This window comes from Pyxicephalus adspersus, chromosome 9 (assembly GCF_032062135.1).
Source record: "Pyxicephalus adspersus chromosome 9, UCB_Pads_2.0, whole genome shotgun sequence".
NCBI classification, from domain to species: Eukaryota; Metazoa; Chordata; class Amphibia; order Anura; family Pyxicephalidae; genus Pyxicephalus; species Pyxicephalus adspersus.
In genome coordinates, this window is record NC_092866.1 from 53,804,333 (window position 1) to 53,821,579 (window position 17,247).

A 17,247-nucleotide genomic window follows, 5' to 3' on the forward strand; every position below is an offset into this window, starting at 1 on the left:
GTCTGGTTACAGCTTCTATTATTAAAAAATACACATAATGTTGTATTAATGGCACCTCTGCATTGTTTTCACATACATTTGGCCCTCTAATGTACATATGATATCCCTTTAAATTATTGTTTATGCACATCAAATAATTGCTTTTCTTCCTCAGTGCTGTAATTTGTATGATGTGCAATTTGTATCTTGGGTTGATGTTGGGATGTAAGTATCCCATTCAGTATGCGATGACAAATGATATACTTTGTTTATTACTTTGTATAGTTATGGGGCTTGTACACTAATTTATTCACATGGGAAAGCATACAGTGTGACCAGCAACACATGTACTAATAAACTTCTGTTGCATGATACACAAGGGTGTCTCTATAGAGGTTGTGGTGTAGCTAGTAGCAGTTAGCCACATTGAACTGGACTTGTTCTGCATTGCAGTCCGAGGCAGCAGATTTTCAGCTGTGAGGATGCAGGCAAAGGAGTATTTTTTTTTTTTTAATTCTAGACAAAAGGTTATTTTCAGGGAACTGAAATTAAGGCATGGCAAACCTTTACTTTTTAAGTTCAGGTCATCTTTAACTGAATAGTGGTAACATCCAATAATGCATCTGTAATGTGTCTCCAGTCACAAGTGTCTATCAGTTGCTTAACCCAACATTTGAAGTTCCTTAATGTTTTCTGTGTGATTGACAACTGCTGCTGCTTCTTTCTCTGCACACTGCTTTCCTGCTGCCAATCTTCCTATTTCCTTTTAACTATCATGATACCTGTCCTTTTCACCTCTGTAATATTATACTGGTTTTCCTCATCTACTGCTAATTTCCTTTTCCATGCTAGCCAATGAGGAACACTGGCCAAAGGTATGTAAATCCCCCCATTTTGTTTCTTTTTTTTTTTGTTTGTTTGTGTTTATTAACATCTAGGTCGTCCTCCCAAATACAACACGGCCATGGGTTTGAGCGCCCTTCCACCCACCTCCCCTTCATCCAGTCATCCTGATTCCCCTGAAAGCGAAACGACACAGATCACATGTAATTTCCCTGCAAGTGTCCTGCCTGTGTCCTTGCCTAATCCTTTTTCCACGGACGTAAGTAACTCCAAATGCAGAAAGGGCTGTATGTCCAGAAGGGTCTTTATGTTGCGTGCTGAAAGACCCATTTTCCTGGTTTAGCCAGCAGCATGTGTACAGGCAGAATGGATATTGGGGATGTCCTGTAACCAACCTTGGCCATGCATGCTTCCTGAATAGCCTGTTGTACGTATTAATGCTGCTTCTGTTGAGTGTGTGATATATTGGTGTAAACGTTATTTATGTTTGAATTATTAGTACATGGATATACCACTGTCATTTACAACATGTTCTAAATAGAGCATTTCCAAAGAACTTTGCAGATTGTTTACATTGTTTTAATTGGTATATGCTAAAACATTTTTCATATTATAATATATAATATTCATAAATATACTGTGCCAACATGGGGAAAGGGTTTTTTTTTTTTTTTTGCTGTTTCATCTTCCTAATTAGTGTTAATAGTTTTCTGAAAACTTAAGCTGAAAAAAAAACTGTTACCTGCAGTGTAATGTGAATGTTACCTCTTACGATCTCCTGCTAGTTTCTACTTTACTTTCCTAAACTGCACTCTCCTCTGGCTTCTTCCTCATCTAAACTGTAAAGTCCCTTTTTTTGTGAAGTAACATATCTTCAGTGGTCTTTACCTGTAATGATAAGTAAGAAAATAATTTGCTCATCACATAACCTTAGCATAGGCACAACCTAGTTATTCTATTGTCCAACACTGGGTAGTATTTTCTTTTCTTCTAGTCTTATCCTAATATTATATATTTTATCTATTATATGTCTTACTATAGATCTGATCACATGTTGTAAAGTGGGCCTTTAGTGTATGACCTGATAATTGTGGGGGATCTTGATAACTGACAACTGGTACCACAATATAAAGGCCTGGTTTACATCTTCCAGTGTGTGCCAGTATATCTGCTGTTTTGATTTTGAAAAGGGCAGTTGATCACGTTTAATACATGTGGACTTCCTTACTGCCCCAAAAATGACTAAACCCCCCCTCCCCATGCCACCTTTGCCATCATTTTAATTTATGGCTCCAGAATGGGTTAATCTGGGCACTTGTTATACACTTACACAAAGTAGAAATTTTGCAATTTTGGGGCATCTTTTCAAATGCAGCCCAATGGCTTCCTATATATCTCTGAGGCTCTGGTGGCGATTTATATTTTATATTTCCCTGAACTGCTCTTCGGTTGCCGAACAGAAGTTCCCAATCATTCTCTATGTTATGTTAACAAAATGCTGTGGGGGTGACCAGGAACACATCAAGTCTCCAAGTTGTCTAGGAATAAAAGGCAAAAGGATCCTGCAACCCACATAGGTCACCAATGTACATCGATTACGTAGGTCAGTAAAATAAGAATTCAGTTTACTAACTTGTTTCAGTTTACTAACCTGTTCTCTAATCACTGACCTCTGCACTCCTTTTGAAGATTATCTGCTGTGTTCTGTGGAGTAGGTACTATTTTGTGGAAGTTTTCTGTGGCTCTCCTATTTAATGGTCTCTCCTGTTCTTTTGTAACTTTCTTTCTCTAACAATTCCTTATCTGTCAGGATGCCTTTCCTTTTAGCAGTTCATGGTGTAAAATACTTCAAAGACTTCTTCATAGCACTTTTTGTGTTATGACACATGTTACTGCACACATTACCTTAGATGGATTCGTTGTGTTCATTATAGTGCACTACAGCAAACAAATTCTTTCTGTATTGTAGTGCATTTTGGAAATTGAACTACAATTCTCTCCTATTTTTTTTTTTTTTTGTCTTAAGGAGCATTCACAGGTAAAAAAAAATGGGGCCTCCCTAATGCGCAATACCCCATTAATCCATTAGCAAAAGCACAATAAAGCTCAACGAGTAAGTGAGCAATCCATAGATTTTAGAACCTAAACGTTTTCAAGGTACATGTCCCCTCATTAGGGTTTGTCATTATTGCAGTAAGCAAGTAAGAAACCAGTCTGGGTTCTTGCATTGCGGCCTTATTTTGAAGGTGCAGGGTCTGGCTTGGCATCTTTATCCTGAGTTTACAGTTCAGTGATGCAGCGACCTGGAACAAGTATACAATCAACAATTTTGCAAAAACAAACGTTTGTCTTTTTATCTTTATGATTTTTAAAGCTAAATTTGAGGCAATATGCAAAATGCACAAAAAAAATGCATATAGGAGACTTGTATTTATCTGCCAAAGAATTTGCATTTTTAATGATTGTTTTATAGCCTACTTACACAGCATAACCAAGTTGAGCTTTCTTTGTTAAAGTTTTAAGCTGTAGAGAGAATTAAACTGTAAGAAATAACTTTCTCCACCCTGGCCCAATTCATTGACCATTTAAGGAGTATCTGCAGACTGATAAGGTCTTTTCTCCCTTCTCCTCCTATCGCCATGTTTTTGCAGCACACTTGACTGTTCTCAGGCCTTCCCCTAACTCTCCTAGAGTTGCATGCGGCTGATACCAAATCATATTCTGCTAAACGGGGTGCATTAAAAATGCTGTTTAAAGAATTAACTGATTCTGCGATGTATACATTTGTGTATTTATATCTGCCTATCAGCATTAAAGATTTTTCTTTACTTGAAAACAAATTTTTTAGACCAGGGCTGTCTAACTTCAGACTTTGAGTTCCAGGATCTGCACACAATGTAGTACATGTTAACAGGTCACAGTAATTGTGTGAGTTATCCTTCTGGAAATGACTGATTAAATAAAACTTCTAGCCTGTGTGCGCCCCTTGAGGACTACAGTAGGACAGCCCTTGTTTAGATAATGGTATCCCTAGCTTTTTTGTTTAGTAATTGCCGATGTCAGCCACCAGGCAAAACAGAAAGGGTCTGTTGGGGTAGATTGTCTGGTGACATCTTGTAGGGCAGTAATATTAGCAGCAGCTGGGTTGGAATTTGTTAGTGACAAGGAACATATTATGGCTAAATTGTTTTTAGTAAGTAGAGTAACAAGCAAAGTATTTTAATAGTCTGTTTTTTGTTTCCTTTTACATTTGAGTTTTTATTGTGTGTATACACCTCACATACAGAAGGGGCTTTTATAAAGTCCGTGCATGCTGAAAATGCTAAATATCTGCTGTTATCAAAGTGCATTCATTTTCTCTGTAAATCACATACTGATTTTTGCACACTTTCTATCAATATAGATGCCAATTTGTACCAAGCCACAGAGATCTTGTTTTCAGCCTGCAACATTTTAATAAATGCTCCCAAAGTTTTTCCTGCACATTTTCTGTAACTCTCTCTAAAACTTTCTGCCTACATGTTAAGCTTATGTCTTTGTCTAACTCCTAAGGGACCTGTGCTACATTTCCTCTATAGATACTAATAACAGTTAGATGTGTTGTAGCATTCAGAATAATACCCTGATTTCCTAGGTGGTGGTTCCTTCATGACAGTGTGTCTTATACTACTCCATCAACTCCTCTATCTCTACTACCTTGCTGTCCACTACTTTTCCATCCATTGCTTTGCTCTGCAGTGCACTAGTTCCTTCTGTGTCCTTCTATTTGTCTATTTTGGAAGAACAACCCTCCCTTTCCCCCTAGATAAGTAAATACTAAATGCAGATCATAAAACCGTAAACCAGGTCAGTTGTCAGATTTTTAGGCTGACCCCTCTTTTCGCCTCCTCTCTCTCCTGTGACTCCTATAGGCTGATATCCATGAGGATTTTTGCAGCGTCTGCAGAAAGAGCGGACAGCTACTGATGTGCGACACATGTTCACGTGTATACCACCTGGACTGTTTGGAGCCTCCTCTGAAATCCATTCCCAAGGGCATGTGGATATGTCCCAAATGCCAAGACCAGGTACCGTGTGATAGACAGATACCCGGAGCACAAAACAGCCCTATAGACTTTTATATCTCCTAAGAACTTCGTCCAATCTCCCAATTTTTTAATGCACTGCAGAATTTTCCTTTTAGGTGTGACTGAGGAGCAGCACTGCAATATATCACCCAAGTGTTAGGGCCACACATTTCATCCCAGACCACACATTTCATCACAATACCACAACCAGGCACGGCCTGTTAATCTGAATGCTCTGCAATTTAATAATGTTATTGCTAATGACAGAAGTCATGCTTATTGGCAATCATGTTACTGCGTTGAAGGGGTCAGTCAGTAACTCTTTTGTTACAGGTGAATATTGAAGGGCCAAAAAAATATTTGTCACTAGCATTGAACCTATACCTAAATGTTATCTAAAGTTGTGTTACTACTTCACCTACTGGGGAATTTTCTCAAATGCTCTAAAGTTCTGTTCCCATAACCAAAAGCCTGTGCACAAGAGCTCGGATTGTTTGACCAAGTATCTGGGCATTTGTTTAATTAGTCAACACTGGAGGGAGCTTAAAAGGGAAATGAATCTCGGATGGGCAAACAAATTCCTACCCTCCTACAACATTAACATAGCTTTAAGTTCTCATTTGGGTGTAGATCTCTATGCATGTGTTTTTGTTAAGTTAATGGTAAGGTGATTGATTGTCATTCTTTGACTTTTTTTTCCTCCCTTCTATGCAAAAAAATATTCTGTAGAATTGTTTCAAAAGTTTTGTTGTAATATTTATTTACATTTTTTTAGTGAATGGACCATTTAATGAAACAAATGATGTAATCTCTGTGTATTGTAATATATATGTATTGGTATTGTAATCCATTGTAGCAGCTTTATAACAAATGTGCACTTCAGAACAGAATGCATTTTGCTTTATACTGCTGCTTGTATATAGGTTATGTGGCAGTGTGTTTACTCATAATTACTGCCTTTTACTCAAATTTACTGCATAATTTGGGTAAAAGTAATGCTTTGAAACGAAATACATGATATATACTTTTAATTAATGGGGTTCTAGTTCTCTAAAGTACCAAATTTTAACACTGAATAATTTTTCACCCCTGTGATCTTTTGCTGTATAGGCAGTACCATCATGATCTCCTTATGTGATGATGGCCACCTTTAATTTGAAAAATGAATATTGTCCTGCTTATTTGTTTTATTTATTTTTACCGGTGTTGACCTCATCCTGGAGAGCTTGTATATCCCAGGTTATTAAAGTTCCCTTCAGGAACTTAGGAGTGTTAGGCACAGTGACCGGCATCTAAAACCAATGGTCATACACTCCTAAATAATGAAACATACCTTAAAACGTTCTGTGTAAGTATTGCAATCTGTGCAGTTGCATTCATTAAAACATATCCTGAGATTTGCTCAGAATGGGTTAAATAGCCAAACTCTCATAAGACTGAAACAAAGAAAGAAAGAAAAGCTAAGAAAGGTATATGCTGACAGGACGCAGACCAGTTTGGTACCCAGGTCACCCCCTTCTGCCAGGCATTAAGTTTAACAATTAGTCCCAGTTACATCCATGTGTGATCATCTGTTTTACATTAAAACACATGATGAAAGCTTTTTTTGTTGTTTTATAAAAAATATGGAAAGTGCAGTTTAGATCACTCTCTCTTAACTGTAGGAAAATGTTCGCACACACAGATGTGATTGGTCTTAACTCCTTGTTTGCACTTCGCACCCTTGACAAGGTTAAAATGCACCTTTGTAGGCAATAGGACCTTTCTCATCTCTGCATTGTCTCTGTGAGGTTTATTATTCCTTAAAGTGGGATTGAAGCTGGGTAGCTGTAGTGGCTCTTGCCTTCACTTTTTGGCTGTTTAGTGGCCACTGATAACTTCCTTGACACATATACTGGAGTTACATTGTCCCAGCTTATGGCTCTAATTCTTAGCATCTTGAAGATGCCGACATTTGCACTGCACCCTACTATGAGACCAATTGTACTCCTATTTTAATGAAAGCCACACAGTACCTGCAACTTCTTTCCTCCAAAGCTTTGAATGCGTATGGGAGGAACCTGAACTGCAAGTACACACGAGGAAAAGAAACAAATTTTACATGGATGGTGCACTTGAGTAAACAGTCAGCACTGTTGCCTTGCAGTATAATAGTAATTTGAGAGTCATCACCAACAGTAGTTAGCAGTTGCTTGTAGTAACTGTTTTCTTTATTAAAAAAAAAACTTTTTTATGCAGGTACAAATCCTTTAAATGATATTTGAGCATGATTTTTAAAGCCTTACTTTAAACTTTCTTTCAGATGCTCAAGAAAGAGGAAGCAATTCCTTGGCCTGGGACGCTGGCCATTGTTCACTCATATATTGCATATAAAGCAGGTGAGTCTAAGGTCTCTTTTGTCATACTTTATAGCTTGAGAATGAGGACCTCACAGAGGACAGACCGTTCACCTGAATGAAGCATGAACATATTAGGCTTGTTATAAATGAGCAACTAATTAAAGCAGTGCACACAGTTAACATTTTACTAATTTCTTGAGGTTAGAAATTTCCTGATCCTCAATTGAGTGTACTCGCCATTAATTCCCTACATGATCAGAACCATCTTGGTTTCTGTTGTTGTTTGTTCTTGACCATCTCCATATGGTGCGAGTTGTCTAAAGCATGCTTTAAAACACTGTATTTGGATGCCCATGATTTAGTTTCCATTTATTCCAATATTCTAGTACTCAGGCATTTCAGTTTTGACATTAGCAGCTTAGGCATTGCAGTTTTGGCCTGCAAAGAGAATGCAGTTTTTGAGCATTTATAAGTAACTTAGTGTCACTAAATGCTGCAAGCACTCATAAATGCTTTCATTGAATACAAAGGAAGCATTTATGGGCATTTAAGGACACATAGAGGGTTTTTGTTCTTATCTTGTCCTTTTTTTTTTCCTCTCCTCCCCCCACCAGGATAAATGTGCTGTATACAAAAAGAAAATACACCCTCTTTCAATTCCAAGGTTTTAGGTATCAGAAGATATAAAAAAAAAATCATCTGATTCTTAGCAGGTTCCCACATTAGATAGCTACAGCCTCAGATGCACAACAACCGTGTGTGTCATTTGACATAAACTAAATCAAAATGCAGAAGCAGTGTGTTTAAAAAAAACCTGCATCACTTTCTTAAGAATTAGGAGGGTAAGTAGTGGCCAGGGGCTGCTAATCAAATCTGCACAGTTCTCTTGCTCCTCTTGGGTTTGTTATATAAATGTTGTCTGAGTATAACAAGCAAAACATATTGGGGTCCTTCTGTTATTCTTTTATATAGTAAACATGCAGTGAGCAAATTACTTTGTGGATTCATCCCTGTGGGGGTTTGTCTTGTTTTGGGATCGGGTAATGTGCTTTCTGGATATTGAGGGTATGTTTTGCCAGCTCCCCAAAGTCTCTGCTTTTTATTTATTCTAGATGATTCCTATGTTTTATTACAATCACCTTTCTGTATTGTACAGTTGTGCTTGAAATGGGATTGTCCAAGCATCCATAGAGGAGCTGACACATATAAATTACATAGAATGTGTGTATTGGAAAGGCGCTGGTGGAATCATGGACCTGGATACCAGAAATATAAATATTGGAGCTTCAGTTGCTAATTTGGTTTTTAAAGTGAACCCTCTGCCATCCCCTTTCTATCTTAGTCCTAGTGAAAGATTGACTTAAAAACTAGCGTTCTGGAGAGATGTTTAAACGTCAGTGGCTGCATTCTCATTTGGTGCATTGGCCCATTAAGTATGAAAGCCGGATTCAGGCTGATCCCCATTGAGTCTGTACTTTGTAAAGAAAAAACAGCACTGGTAGCTTCTATGATGAGTAGGCAACTGTTTATTTACACACACACACACATTCTGTAAATGACTTTCTTATGTAATTCATACAATTTCCCATTGTATTTTTTAAAAAGCAAAAGAAGAAGAGAAGCAAAAATTACTCAAGTGGAGCTCAGACCTGAAACAGGAACGAGAGCAACTAGAGCAGAAAGTGAAACAGCTCAGCAGCTCTATCACGGTAAGCAGTTAGGAAATTCTGTTAACCCATTAATGAGTATCTGTGCAACTGGCATCCTTGTTTCTGTACATGGTGGCTAGGAATCCCTCCTGACATCATTACAAGTTTTTAGGGAATTCTGCCTCATCTTTGTTGTAAACAATTCAGCAGTTGTTTGGTCTCCTCTCCTCCATCAGAGCTTCCTGTAGGTTTCCATTATTCTGTGTATTCCCTTATTCTGATGTACTAAAATAAATCCAGGATCAGCAAGAGTATGTGGGTTAAAATAAAAAATTGGAGCACAGTAAAACAGAGTAGATGATCATTACAGCCAATCAGGTTTCATCTTTTGTTTAACCTATTCCTGTGACAAAGATGGCTTTCACCCCTCTTTTTTTGGTTTTGTCTCTGCAGCGGGAAAATATCTCCCCAGTGGGAACACAAATTGCTAGACCGATAAAAGCTGGTCACAAGTTCTCTATGCTGCAGAATTCAAGTAGAGTTCCACTTTTAAGTTTGCATGATCAGGCAGGTAATTTTTGCAGAAAGGTACAAAGGATATCCCTTCTGCAATATTCCTGCCTGACCGCACCAGATTTCTGACATCAAAGCTGAGCTGCGCATGCAAAGAACACTGAAAAAGCTTCATTTAAGTGTCCTCTGCTTCTCTAGATGGTTTCATTCACACGTAGAACAGTAAAGGCAGTCCATTAAAGTAGTGAGCCAATATGGGTGGAAGGGGATGGGATTACAGAAGTATTCAGACTTTCCTTGTCTGGATCAGCCTGGCATGTGGATGAATTCAAATGACATCGATATCTGCTTCGGACATGCACAAGCACCTCTGAGATTTGATATACAATTCCAGTTTTCATAAATCTGCCACTTTGTATCCCCATGGTGTTTAAGGCTTCTTCTCTGCTGTTTTCCAGAAATGCATGGAAATGAAGAACAACATCTTGTCCCGGCAAAAAGACATGCACAGCTCTTTGGACAAAGTGAAACGTCTTATCCGGCTCATTCAGGATATCGACCTCACCAAACCTGTCAACTCAGAGGTGACCTCTAACCACAGCCAGGACTGCAGTGCTACTGCCAACAGCCCCCCTCCTGACCCCAAGCCAGCCACAGCCACCTTCCCTTCACCAGTTCAGAACTGCACCCCGGCAGAAGAGACTAAGTGACCTGCTGTCCTGTGACCGAGGGTACTATGAACAGACAAAGCGTGTCCGACCATTTCCTGGGACGTACCGCATCAGAACCATCCCAGGACAGGGGCGTAAGCACTGGAGTTTTGCCAATCAACCTTTTATTCTGTGTGTTCCACGTGTGAGCTGGCGTTTCATGCCAGCACCATGCCAAGTGACAAATAGAATCAAATCTTTACTCTCTTTACACCAGTGTGTGCCTGCAGCAGCCTCCACAGCAAGCATAGATATCAGTCTTTTATTTTTGTTCTTTGCGATTTTCTTGAGGTGTATGTGTGGACACCGCTTTGGAGAGCACCTCCTTCTGCAAAATTAAATGTGGAGCCAGAGAGGAGAGCAAATGTACCAATTTGCATACAAGAAGATTCCCCTCATCTCCAAAACTCTTCAGTGTGATGTACCAAAAAAAAAAAAAAAAAAGAAAAAAATTCCTAAACGTTCATGCTTCACTTTGATGACCTGGCCACAGAGCATGGAGGGGGCTTGAAGGAGGAATGCGTGTTTGAGTCAGTATTTAAGGTCCTGATGTTTTTTCTTTAAATGTGTGTCTAATCAGGGTTGGGGCACTTCATTACTAGCATTACTACTTGCCCCTTGATGGCTGGGCCCTAGAGTAGGTGTTAGCTGCTGAAGTGCCCATCCTTGTCCCACAATGTAGAAATGGGTAGACAGATGTATGTTATTTTTTTAATATGTGCCAGCATCTCGATGAGAAATGACTTTTGGTTACTTAACAACATATTTATTTGCGATTTAAACAAAAAAAAAAAAAATAATCAAAAACAATGTGAAAGTATTAGTAAAGCAGACTAGACTGTCCAGGGTTTTTGGTGGGGTAAGGGAGGGGAATGATAAAAGGTGTATTTCTTTGATGTCTTCTGGCTGCAGAGTCCATGCGTTCCTGCAGTTCCCAACACTAATGGATCTTTTTCTGGAGCAACGGCGTGTGAAAGCCGACAAAGCCCACTTCAGTCCTGGAGGTCTACTGGTTATGTGGGAGTGGGGAGGTCACATGGAGTCCAAAATGAGTGTGAATATTTGTGGGTTGTTTTCTAATATTTTTTTCTTTTAATATATAAGTGGAATAAGAAGGCCCAGGTACAAATGATTCCATACAAGTCTTCCTAGTGTTACTAGACCGGTAAGATAATACAGACAGTTGTGTGCACTTTCAGTGGATTTGGATTTATCAGGTTTACATTTGCTTTGTCAATTTTTAGTGTTCAGTGAAGCCTTTATAGATCAGTAATAGGCTGGCCTTATCTCCCAGGAATTATTGGCAACGTTATTTTTGCATTGCTTTCAGGTTAAGTTTCCTGTACACTCTCTTACCATCATATGCGTATTTGCATATTTCATATATTGCAAACATTAAAGGCATTCAGGCAACCTTCATTTATAATAACTCACTAATCGAGTACCAGTACTGTGCATAAAGCAAAACCTCATAATGCTAAAAAAAAAAAAAAAGTTATGTCAGGTTGTAGAGCCAGTGAAAAAGGAAATTGTAGACTGGAGAAGTGTCCATACCAAATATCGAGGGAAAGTCTATATTATGAACAAATGTACATTTTTCACTTTCTTTGGATGTTGTGAATAATGTTTTGATTTTTGTAATCTGGTGCGGCTCTTTGTCCTGTCTATGTTGGTTCTGCCTTTTGTACTGGATCTACTAGACCCTGTTCCTTGCACCCCTTCTCAATTGTATAATGGCATGGGCCTTTTGCTTTTTTAAAAACTGAGCCTGTAGAACATGTTTCCCATGACTCCTTTCTCCTCCGCAGAGTATTGGATAAGAGGCCGGTTTTCTTAATATGGGGGACTTCGGCTTGGTTCCTAATAGCTTTTTGGAAGCTCAGAATGAGCTGTGTGTTTTAGCATGTCCTGCAAATAATGAGAAAGTATTGGGAGGATGGTATGTTGTCATAGCTTAGTATGAACAGTGTCATTCACAAATATGAAGTGTGCTCCCCATATGTGTGGACACTCCTTCCTTTATTGAAGTAAACCATGACAACCAGACATCCAGCATTTTAAGAAGTTGGCAATAACAACCTCTGTAAAGGTTTCAGTTAGAGAATAAATAGATTGACCTCAGAGCATACCCCAGTAAAACAAAAGAAAAAATACAACCCCTGATGTTCTAAAAATTTTGTTCATACCTCATCAGTGACCCCAATCTTGGGTGGTCACCCCCCTACTTTGCAGCTGGTAAGAGGCTACTTTGCATATTAGTAGCTCGTATTGGGAACTAAAACCAAAACCTTTTAATACAGTAGAGATCAAAATCTATAGTTGCTATTAGCAACTATAGAAATTGGACTGGAGGTGGCTTTTATACCCTGGAAATATTGGTCTGTTACTGAAGTGCACATGACAACTGTCACATCTATGGTAAGCTGATAAATGCCAGCTCCTCATAATCATCATCAGGCATTTAGGCCTTCCCCTATGGCAACAAACCACAGATCACTTTTGTGGAGATCAAGGCAAACCTAGACCTGGTGAATGTTCTGACACTCGCATGCTCCCCTACACATGATAGACTTTACCTAAAGAATACCTATAGATTTCTGGTAAATAAACAGTATTGTAAAATACAATTTCTGAACACATAACTGGAATTTTCCTATGCCTGGACTTCATTAGCACAGCTTGCATATTAGTTGGCAGGTTTCTTCTAGAGAGGGCAGACTGTTGCAGCAAGGCTCTCGGCATTGAGAATAGTTCACCTCCTTCCCTGCACAGCGATTAGTAACGATGCACCAAATCTATCACTTCTCTTCAGGCTTAGAATGCTGGGACAGGACGCCCCTGCTGTATTTAGAGGATCATTTTATTGGGGGCTGTGTGAAGTATATTTATTATCCCCACTGGTACAAAATTAAATTCCTATTGTTTTGGATGGTTAAACATGCAGCATATGGTGGTGTGCTCAGGTGACACATCTTTTTTTTATTTGAGGGGCAGTCAATGATTTGGTGCAACCTTACTTGCAGTTCTGGCCAAAGGAAATTAATGTCTGTGGGCTCGCATCAGCCTGCAGTGTGCATTGCTTTCTCACTCCTCCACCTTCCTGGGAAAACCTTCACATAAGAATTGGTTCCACTGGAGAGCTCCCTCCGGGAATGGATGCAGTGAGCACGGTCTAAAGTGCCTTATTGCATTACCTTATCATTACAAAAAACAGCATTTCAGTGTGTCATAACTGTCCCTCTCATTAAACTTATAGGTCTACCATATCACCCAGCAGGAATCAGTTACTGGATTATTGGTTGGCCGGTGTTGTGTATTGCTAATACTGTATTGTAGTGTTTGGAAGTATAGGCTGTAGGCCATGATTCCCGGACAAAATGGCTGTCTGCATGCTAACTTGAACAAGTAATCACTTACATGAAGGGAGCATATTGCCAACCTGCTGAGATGTCCACCCGAGATTGTATCTATCTACTACAGATATAGATAGGTGATCATTTAGCCTAATCACTCCACTGTAAATGGTTTTCTAGAACCTTTTTGGGGCAAAAGGTTGACCAAGCAGCAAGGCAATCCTTCCTGCGGCAAGATTGCTGGTTTGAAAACTGCTCTAGCAGTAGGCTAGCATCTCTTTAGGTTTGGCTTGTTATAAGTGGTGTGTCTCCATCTACAGGCCTAAAGCTCAAGTGAAGTCATTAAAATAGATTTTCAGTTTGGTAGTTGTGCTTACATCCTCTGCTTTCCTGTCATCTACTTTGGGTGTCTAAATGTGCAAACGGCATTTAGATTGGCACCAGATTGACCACAATATTCAGTGCACTCAGGTGTGTAAGAATGTGAAATGAGGGGTGTAGCAGCTACTCAGCCCTGCCAGGACAGAGCACTAAGGTGGGAAAGCCCATTTATAGTAAGATTAAAAAAACAAAGCTAGAATTTATATAATTCTACAGGATTCTACAGAGAAAAACGGAGGAGACTTCAGTTGGGCTTTAATGGTCCTTTTGCTTCATGCCATAGCAATACCACCGGCAACTAATAAGTTATTAGTTAGGCCGACACCATGGCACCCTTCATGATGTATGTTGATAATGCCACTTGAAGTGGGTGAAAGGATTGTCTTGGCAATGGGAACTTTGGGTTTATATTAAGTTGTGTATTGAGCTTTGAAGCTGTGAATTGTTTGACTTTATACTGGACACAAATGCTCATTTATTAAACCGTGCAAAGATTGCTGTTTGCTGTTTGCACTGTTATTAGATAAGACTGAAATGCTTCCCAGAAATCTTCACATCCAACCTTGCTTCACCACAGGTAAAAGAGCACCTGTCATTAGTGCTGCCACCTGTATGGGAAGCAGATCCCGCAGACTCTGACTACAGATCAGTGACTTGCTGTGCCCGTCTGTTTTAGTGGCTGCTCCATCGCTTTTGGCAAATACCCAGTTGGCATTTCTAAAGAAGTGTTGGTAGGGCAGCTCTCCTCTGCTGTGGCCAATGTCCCTCCCCAGTTAAGTGCAAGGGCTTATTACACACACAGCGTTCCTATTCTTTTATAGGAAATAAAAGATTTCCTAGTCCAAAACTTGGAGATGTTGCTGTCAGTTCCAGCACTCCTCACCTGCCTCTACATGTGAACAATATGTGTACCTTCAGTATATCTGACCACCCCTTCTGTTGTCCTTCCCTCACTTACACCCCCCCCCCCCCCCCGGCCTTGTTTACATGGCAGTCGCCCCCTTGTGTTCTCAGCCTAGGAGCAATAGTTCAACATAATAATACAAAAGACTTCCAGTTGGTGTCTGGTCTACATCTACTCACACTCTGCTCTGTGAGGAAACACTCACATCTCTCGTGCTGCATTTTAGGGTTAAGTAATCCGTCAAATGTCAATATCATAACCAAGAAAATATTGTAACATACCTTTTTTTTCTATAGAAAAATAAAATTGTATAATTAAGTTTTCGTATGAAACTGAGAGGTGTACCTTATCTATTGTACTGGGAACTTTTTTTTCTTTTTCATTTTTTTATATACATTCTATTTTTTTCCAAGCCCAATGGTAGTGAATTGCAAATACTCTGCCTTCTCTGTAAAGTTTGAAGTCTGTGTTTTCAGTTTTGGTAAAGCTGTGTTTAGAGTTTTAGGGACATGATAGGGCTGGGAGGGAGGGGGTAAAACACAGAGCATCTGATCAATTTGTATCTATTTATTTTAACATTTTTATTAAATAAAACTGAATGAAAATCATTGTCTTGTCTTGGTCTCTTACAACAAATTTTTGTTTATAGCGGAACTATGATGAGCAGGATTTTATTGCAGATGGGGCGGGCGCTGTCCTTTTTTCCTCTTCCTTTTTTCTTAGGGTAAACCAAGCAAGTCATGTGAAGCTCAGTGCAGGATGCTGAGTATCCCAGAATCTCCCGGGCTTCCAGGACTGAATGAACTCCCGAGCACATGGAAGATATGTCATCCAAGCCTGGACAGATCTGACACACAGAAGAAGACCTAGTGAAGATGTCCGCATTCACAACAGCGTCAGGACAGGTGAGGGGAATTTTAAAAAGCTCAGGTATATTTGTTTTTGCAATAATTGCATGGTCAGAATATTAAAGGTTTAGTGATGCAAAAAAAAAAAAGACCTCCAGAAAGTAAGTATGTTTATTAAACCAGGAAAAAAAAATTCCAGCTGATTTTGGACTTGCTGTACCAGAATTTCAGTACCATATAAAGCAGCATTTCTCCATCAAGATTCCTCCGGAGGTTGCTAGGGGTTTCTTGAGCAATTTGTGCCTCAGGTGTGACACCAAAAATTTTTTGGGCTATCTGTACGAGTGATATTCATCCCACTGACTACAATATTGTGCTGTGTACAAGCTAATGTATTATCCAATTTGTGTTATTAATTTACAGAAAGTGAAGAAAAAGAATATTAGGTTGTTCAAAATATTAGCAGTGTCTAAAGTTTGTTTAAGAACTTCACTGTATGAACTGCAAAATGTGTCAAGATTGTACTTTCCTGAATCACTGAATATTTAGTTATACAGCTACTGTTTCTGAGAACTGGCTCCAGGGGGCTACAGATGGTGTTCAGTGTTTGGGGGCCGCCAGACAAACTAAGAGATGGATGGTGGGGCAATCATCGTGTATGGAATGTTTCTCATACTATGTGTTGGGCCTATTTATCACATACAAAGAATCAAGGATCAGTTTGAATACATAAAAGTACTTGAAGAGGTCATGTTGCCTTATGCTGAAGAGGAAATTACCTTGAAAACAGCAAACTAACAAGATTAGGTTTGGGGGCTGGCCACCTCATAACACTAATCTGATAGAAAACTTGTGGCGTGACATAAAAAAATTCTGCTTCTGAGGCCAAACCAAGAAATGCAGAAGAATTTTGGAATGCAATCCAATCATCATGGACTGGAATATCTATTCACTGGAGCCAGAAGTTGTTTGACTCTATGCAACACAGAAATATAGCAGTTCTCAGAAACACAGGTTATACAACTAAATATTAGTTCAGTGAGTCAGAGGAAAGCAAAATCTGGAACATTCACTGTATGTGAAAAATCTGAGTTTGTAAAGAAGAATGCAGACACTGCTATTGAACAGCCTATAACTTTCCCTTTTCTTTACAGAAAGGAATGACACAAATTTGGAATAAAATGTGCAGTGTTCCCAGTGCATTTGTGTATAGAAATAAAAGTTAATATAGGGATTTCGAGTTTTATTCACTTTACCGCATTGCTATCATACTGAATACAGCTGTAGTAACTATAGCCGGGGTTACCTGAAATAAGAGTGGAACCTCAAATTTTAGCGGATCCTGCAAACATTCACGTTGTATTTGTTTATTTTTGCCAAATAAAGGTCAGTGCCCAAATTCTACACTTACACATTTGATTGCTGGCAAAGCTACACTTTGCAATTTCCCTATGTAATCTCATTATTCACCAGCAGAGGGTGACATTTAACCATTTCCTTTATTACACACGTTACTACTTTGGATCCTTAGGGGCCAGAGGATGGCATTGTAATGTTACCATACAAGGTAAAGTAAAAATGTCTGCACAGCAAGTTCCATCAGGTATTTATACCAATCTTTAATTGTCCTCTCATGCAAAATAGTGCATCAATGTGTTTTG

The 17,247-nt window shown here is 39.1% G+C and overlaps 1 protein-coding gene across 11 annotated transcripts in view; it reads left to right on the plus strand.

Moving 5' to 3' along the window:
* Window positions 1-15,346, plus strand: part of PHF21A (PHD finger protein 21A) — a 79,745-nt gene extending 64,399 nt beyond the window's left edge. For 6 of the 11 annotated variants that reach the window (XM_072422054.1, XM_072422056.1, XM_072422053.1 and 3 more), the window contains exons 13-17: window positions 918-1,081; window positions 4,734-4,889; window positions 7,192-7,267; window positions 8,834-8,937; window positions 9,849-15,346. In XM_072422054.1, the coding sequence (XP_072278155.1) occupies window positions 918-1,081; window positions 4,734-4,889; window positions 7,192-7,267; window positions 8,834-8,937; window positions 9,849-10,100 (752 nt within the window). In that variant the 3' untranslated portion in view covers window positions 10,101-15,346. Of the gene's footprint in view, window positions 1-831; window positions 855-917; window positions 1,082-4,733; window positions 4,890-7,191; window positions 7,268-8,833; window positions 8,938-9,848 lie in introns of all 11 variants that reach the window. The other 5 variants (XM_072422059.1, XM_072422058.1, XM_072422057.1 and 2 more) reach the window with 3 other exon arrangements.
* The last annotated feature ends 1,901 nt before the right edge of the window (window positions 15,347-17,247 follow it).